The sequence below is a fragment of the Dipodomys merriami genome, unplaced genomic scaffold (genome assembly GCF_024711535.1).
Source record: "Dipodomys merriami isolate MVZ:Mamm:240054 unplaced genomic scaffold, mDipMer1.0.p SCAF_3684, whole genome shotgun sequence".
In the NCBI taxonomy this organism is placed as follows: Eukaryota; Metazoa; Chordata; class Mammalia; order Rodentia; family Heteromyidae; genus Dipodomys; species Dipodomys merriami.
This window is the reverse complement of record NW_027205253.1, coordinates 1-7,124: the sequence shown is the minus strand read 5'-3', so window position 1 is coordinate 7,124 and position 7,124 is coordinate 1. Positions and strand designations below refer to the sequence as shown.

General features: G+C 37.8%; 1 protein-coding gene across 1 annotated transcript; it reads right to left on the bottom strand.

Moving 5' to 3' along the window:
* Positions 1 to 249: 249 nt before the first annotated feature.
* LOC138804547 (sodium-dependent glucose transporter 1-like) lies at positions 250 to 6,616 on the bottom strand. The gene has a single exon (XM_069988884.1). It carries the CDS (start codon positions 6,568 to 6,570, stop codon positions 5,398 to 5,400), a length of 1,173 nt encoding a protein of 390 aa, XP_069844985.1. The 5' UTR covers positions 6,571 to 6,616; the 3' UTR covers positions 250 to 5,397.
* Between the last annotated feature and the right edge of the window lie 508 nt (positions 6,617 to 7,124).

Here is a 7,124-nt window from a genome sequence, read left to right as displayed (position 1 = left end):
CAGGTGTTGGATTTGCCTCCAGTATGTGTACCACCTTGTAAATCCATTTGAACAGATCATGTTTACTTCCCTGTGGAAGGAACACTTTGAAAACCTCTTAAAGAAATACCATTTGTGTGTTTTCCTTGAACTTCTGTATCAAGATGTGTTACTTAGAAATATCCATTCAATTTATAATTTTGACTGCAAAATATTTTGTAAATATACTTTTTTACTTTTCAAACAACTGAGTAAAATAATGTGCAATGAATTTTTATACAAATGATTTTCAAGTTGTTTGGTATATTTCCTCTAGGTTTTGCTTGACTCAAAAGTAGATTTGTTATTTTGATCAGACTGTGGAAACAAATAGTACCATGTGTAGCATTTTGAAACATTATTTTCTAAAAAACAAAAACAAAAAAATGCTGTCTTGCTTTATTAGCTATTAATGGGGCGTTGTGAGGAACTGTGCAAAGACATTTTTGTTACAAACCTGTGGGCCTGTTGCAATACTTTAAAAATAAAAAATTTTATTCCATCTTTGCTTGTTTTGTATAGACATTTCTATTGCTTCTAAATATGCTCAAAATACTTTCTCTCCTTAAGTATTGTACAGTTATGTATTGTACAGTTAATCTTGTTTGCCGCCATCTTGGACACAAAATGTGTGTTTAGAATATTTGTATAACTGTATAAAATTTAAAAGGATTATGTGGTCAGCGCATTGTTTTTTAAACTGGAAATCATTTTGTTTTAAGAGTTAATAATGAAAACCATATTAAAATTGAATAAAATATGAAATATAAAAAATGAAATATGGCAATGTCATTTAGTCTTGCTCAATAATTACCTTCATCTGTTTTCTAAACCCACCTTGGTTACATCTTATTCTGCTTTCTTAAATTTAGCTCATCGTATTTCATGACTCATATTAACTTTCCCTTATCAAAGTTTAGGATTAAAAAACAACAAAAACAGTTTAAGAAAAATTTTACCTTCATCCCTTTAGAGAAGAATATACTTTTTTTTGGCATATTGTCAATGTTGATTGTTTTTGTGTAGATACAATTAATCTTGAGGCCAGGACTTTCCAGAAGGAAAGCAAAAAGTACATTAGTACTTAAAAAAAGGTTTAAATGTCTTTCATATATGTATTATTTTCAATATTTTAAAAAGCTTCTGTACATAATATTGCTGATCTGACCATTCACCAGGTTTACACACACACACACACACACTCACACAGAGATAGTTGGCAGATCATTTTATGAAAATTATATGGTTAATATCAAATATAAACTATATCTTTATAAATGTATTAATATACATATATATGTTCATAAACATATATAATCCTATTTGTATATAATGGATGCATTATTATTTATATAATGTAAGTCCTGCCTGTTGACATAGTCCTTACTTTTGGCCATCTTTTTGCAGTTGTGGGAAAAGGCTGAGACTAGTCCTGAGAATATGAGTTTTACTAGTTTTTCTGTGGGTGGACACACTTCTAACTTAGTTGCTGTCAGGAATTGTAGCTCATAACATCTCATAGTAACACAGTATTTCAACAGATTAACCAATTTATGAATTACTTCCCCCATGGAAGAACAAAGAAAGAGCATTAGTGTGTTTTCCTTGTATCAAGACATGTTTTGTTTTTTTTTTAAAAAAAGACATGTAATTTAGGAATATTCATTCACTTTACAATTTTGACTCCATAACGGTTTACTCAGCATGACTCACCTAAACTTGCCTAGTCTTAAGGTATTTAGCACATCGATTTGGTTGCCCCTTCCTCAAGGAAATAGCTCCCTTGTAACTGCCCTCAGCCTTTTAAAACTGCCAGTCAGTGAGGATCCCGTTTTCAAACTTCCCTGGGAAAGTTGGAATCTGACAAAAATATCAATAGTGAGCAGTTACGAATTTTTAGAGAAGATTGGTCCTAGGAGGTCATCTGGAGCTGGGGCTGACCACCCGGAAATCCTGAGGACCATAGAGCCCAACTGACTGCCATAGTCCACAGCTGATAACACGTTAGTCTGAGATGACATACGTTACCTGCCACCAGACACACTATCATGGTGACCTGAACTCTCCATAAACTATAGTAAAGTCTTCTAGCTGTATGGTTTTGATCTTAACATCTGTGATCTTCATTCCTAACAGCTGAAGCAAAGGAATATTGTTAAGGCCTACTAAACTTTTAAATTGAACTTAATTGCAGAATAGTATTCCTTAAGTATTTAACTATGGAATAAAACAAACCTAGCTATAAACAATTAGTGCTCTGCCATCAACAGATAAGGGGAAGACAAGGTGACTGTATATGTAGCTATTTTTAAGCTAGGTATTTCAGATCTCTCTTAGTCCTGTTAACATCTTGGAAGACAGCATGCACACTTGACTTATTTTTATCCACATAATGCCTGTTCTTTTTCCCTGATTCAATGAATAGTGTTAGCTTTAACAATGTGGGCTTTATAATAAAAAGTAAGATCAAGCACCAGTAATGCCACAGTTCTTAATTTTATATAGGAAAATAGTTGGGAGTTACATCTAACAATTGGGTTCCAAGGAGGAAGTCATAAAACAACACACACCACCTAATCCATTGCTTGTCATATTTTCTCACCTCACCCATTGCTTCCTTGAAGACTTGGCAAAGTGTGGCTTGCAAAGCAAAACTGCTGCAGAGGCACTGTCACATCCTCACAATAACGTTTCCGTGTATTAGGCAAAGAGAATACCCAGAAGGCAGACAAAGGCTTTTTTTAAAAAACTGGAAAATCATCTTAATTGCCTGTCTTACTAATGGTACTGCCTTTTGCTGGAAAGAGGAAACACAGGTTTCAGAAAATAATAATTAGAAATAAAGAGCCTCTATGTTTTGGTCATTAATAGAAATGCAGCCCTTTGAAAAGACCATTTGTACACAGATACTAAGATATTTAAGCCAGGTGCCAGTGGCTCACACCTGTAATCCTAGCTACTCAGGAGGCTGAGTTCTAAGAATCATGGTATGAAGCCAGCCCAGGCAGAAAAATCCATGAGATTATTTGCAGTTAACCACCACAAAGCCAGAAATGGAGCTGTGCCTCAACTTCCAGAGTGCTAGTATTGAGCAAAAAAGCTCACGGACAGCACCCAGGCTCAAGTTGATGCAGTAAAGATTTTACCTCCTTTTGGAAGAACCTCAAAATAAAAACTAGAAAGCCAAAGCATCATTATTAGAAAACTCTCAGGAAAATCTCTGAAATATAAGACTTAAGAAACAATTCAGACCTCACAGTACACCTTTACTTCAATTGAAGAGATCACATTATGTTCACAAACACACAAGACACAACTGACCCTTAGAAAACACTTGAACTAAGTGTGGGGATGCCAGGCAATGATGGAGGCATGATGAGGTATACCACGGGTGCCCAGAAAAAAGCAGTAAGCGGTACAGAGGTAGATTCCGTCCCTACCTGAGAGAAAGACAGTAGAAAAAGAACAACAGGTGGTTTTTCTTTTGTGTTTTCTGTCAGGTTAAAAATCTTCAAAAAAAAGTTGTTCTTACTAACATGAACTAATGTGGCAGCCTATAAGATGAATAAGCAGTGGTTAAGAAAAACACTGTATTTCACTTAAATTTTTTTTTACAAAAGCAAAGTAATAGAAATTTGATAAGAGAAAGCAAACATCACAACAGATAAAATTTAATGTCAGCTAGGTGTTGGTGGCTCACACCTGTAAGCCTAGCTACTTAGGAGGCCGAGATTTGAGGATCACAGTTCAAAGCCAGGCCAGGCAGGAAACTCCATGAGACTCCTATCTCCATAAACTCAAACAAACAAAACGGAAGTTGCTCTGTGGCTCAAGTGGTAAAGCATTCACCTTGGGCAAAACTCTAGTTCACGCCTCAGGACCAGAAAAAAAAAATGCAATGTCATTTAGCATAATTTGAGAAGAAATAAGAAACACGAGTCACCAATTCTACTCACATCAAAAGTCATCTGAAGTCCCTTCCCTGTCTCCTATACCAATAAACCACCTGATTTCCCAGGTATTTCAAAACTCAGAGAGTAGAATTCCTGGAAGAGTGACATAGGTTTCCCAATACCTGACAGTCAGTGCCTTAATGTAAGCTATAAGCCTGGTATATAGTACTTATCAGTGATTATCATCCATAGCTAATGAGAATCCAATTGTAAAACAGCAAGGACCAGACCCAGCCTCTGTTCCTGAGGTAGACCAAGGACCACAAAAGGCCTATTTATAGTTCTACTACTACAGTAGTATTTCAGTGACATCTAACATATCCCATCTGAGCACAACTAGAAAGCATATAAAAATAACTTCTCTGTAGAATGTCTGCAAAAATAGTATCTTCTCCATAATTGTACAAATTGTGACATTTCACTGAATCTGAGACATTGATTGTAAAACAATTATAAATATATGTGACTACATACATAATTCACTAAAATGTCAAATACTAAACAATCATTGAGTACAATGCATACTCTATTACATTAAAAATGATGTACCTTAGACTCAGTGAGAAGTCATAAGCAGTAACTTCTTTTCTGGTTTTTGGGTTTGAGGGGGCTTTTTGGCTGAGGATTGAACCCAGGGCCTCTGCTTGAGCCACAACCACAGTCCTTTTATTTCTAGATTGTTTTTTGGACAGGGTCTGGAGCTCATCTTTCCCCTATTAGCCAAATGACATTTTCCCACCTATACCTCCTGAGTAGCTAGGATCACAGGCATGTGCAACCATGTCCTGTTGGTCTTTGAGATAGGGTTTACAAACTTGACCAAACTCTCAAACCACAATCTCCCTGTCTCTATCCATACCATAGAAAGCAGCACTTTTTTAAAGTTATCAGTTTTGTCTTACCTTTGAAATGAAGACAGACTATCCTAGCAGACATCCTGAACAAATGTAAGTCCTCTTTCTTATTTCTAGAATCTCAGAATGGAAGGGAGAAAAAGGAGAAAGGACAGTAGGAGGAAGAAACAACCTTGACAAAAACAAGGATGCCTGATTATTTGCTCAGCAAATCCATTCCACTCCCTACTCTGTAGTTTTTCTCTATTACAATTTTGTGCCCAACTTTTCTCTAACCAAATTCTCAAACACAAATGTCCCTTCCTTCTCTCTACAAGGTGGGGACTATAACACACCGCCACTATAATGAGCCACAAACCAAGCACAAGTCTCCTAACAAGATAATACCATACAAAGTCACTCACAATCACAGAGCATTTCAAACCATTTAGCAGATGCTATAAATGGATCTAGAAATTCTGATTTCCAAGCATGCTGATAATCCAATGCTCTGCTCTCAAGAGCCTCTTTAGACATGGTGACTATTCAATGTCAGTAGTAATGCATATTCTGTAAAAATTAGCCCTTTATACTTATGTGTTGCAAGTGGTTTTTTCAAAGGAATCACCAGTATTGACAGATGACTCAACTAGCAACGGACTAGAGAGAAACTGGTTGGAAAAGTCAGCTGTGGTCTCCATCAAAATATTTCTAGACATCTCTATTGTGCAAGGACTCACAGTATCATTCATCTCAACCACTTCAAAATCCATTTCATTCCATTTTTCTGCATCCTCCCCTTCATTCTCTTCTTCATAGTCGTTTAGCTCACTGCTAGAAAGCAAAGCTTTCTGATCCTCACTTTTTCTGTGTCCTACTTGATGATGACTCAGAGGTAAGGTAGCTAATTTATACATCACAGGAAATAAAATGGAAGTGAAGATCGCTGACCCCAAGCAGGTGTACAGAACTACTGGTAAATCTGGGTACTCTCCTTGAAGAATTCCAATTACTGCAGGAATAGACATTTCTCCCAAGGCAGCACCAATCACAAAAAATGCAGCAGATTTGCCACTGATGGTGGTGTACTGTTCAATCCAAGAAACACCGCTGGGAAACGTGGTGGCCATGGAGGCCCCATACACGGAGGTTGCTATCCAGAGACAAAGGGGGCTCCTGTGAAAAAGCACCAGAAACAAACAGGCAGCCAGGCTGCCAACGTTGCTCAACACAATCATGGTGGCAGGACGTAAACACGAGGCAAAGAAGATCGCCAGGCCCCTGCAGGCTGCAAAGGTCCCCCAGAAGATGGAGTTCAAGCCAGCTGCTTCTTTCTTGTCCATGCCAACATGGGTGGTGGCAAAGGAGAAAATATAAGAGCCATATGTCACCTCAGCCCCAACGTAGAAGAAGAAGAACAGAAAAAGCAGACAGAGAAGGGCCTTGTGGTATTGAGCTCTTCGAGATTGCTGAGCACATGATGTTGATTGTCCCTGCCTTGAGCTTTTCATGCAGAACAGAGCAAAGAAAAGGAGAGAAACTACGAGAATGTAGGTGCCTATGGAAGCATAAGCCCACAGTAAGTTCATGTCATGGGGAGCTGCGAGTAGAGGGTCTGAGGTGGCTTCAGAAGAGGCATTGAGGGCTGCAGGGAGAAAGTCGGGCTCTGTGTGGTTGTCAGCAGACACTGTGGGGCCCAGGGCCAGTTTAGCCAGCAGGGGAGCCAGGAAGGCGCCCAGGGCAAAACTGAAGTGTAAGGCCTGCATATGCGGGGGGCTCTTGTCCCCCCAAAGAGCCAAGATGAGCACGTTCCCACCTAGCAAAGAGACACAGAGAAAGTTTTAAGTTATCCACAAAACTTAGTTTCAAAAACACAACACCAAACCCTGCTCCCCACTATGAAAAAAATGAAAATGTATTATATCAGTTAAGCACTGTAATGGTCTACATTCTTCAAAGACAGGCTCTGAGTCAATTCTGTGATTTGGGAACACTAAGCCACCACCACTAGAGAACAGTGTGTTCTACAATCTTTTATTCATACACCATGGTTATAAAACAGTGTTAACTCCATGCATTATTAATACATATTTACAAGTGTTTACAATATATATTTACCAGATAAAAGTTGATCATTGATACTGACCTAGTTACCAAAATGTCCCATACTTGCTATTGAAAGATTTTCTGAGGAAGATTGTTTTATGTATATATAAATAGATTCAAAATATAAATAGATTCAAAATACCAACTTGGGACTTAAAATCTCCAGCATCCTGCTGTGCCCATTAGAGAAAACAAAAGCCCATTTGTTAACCTG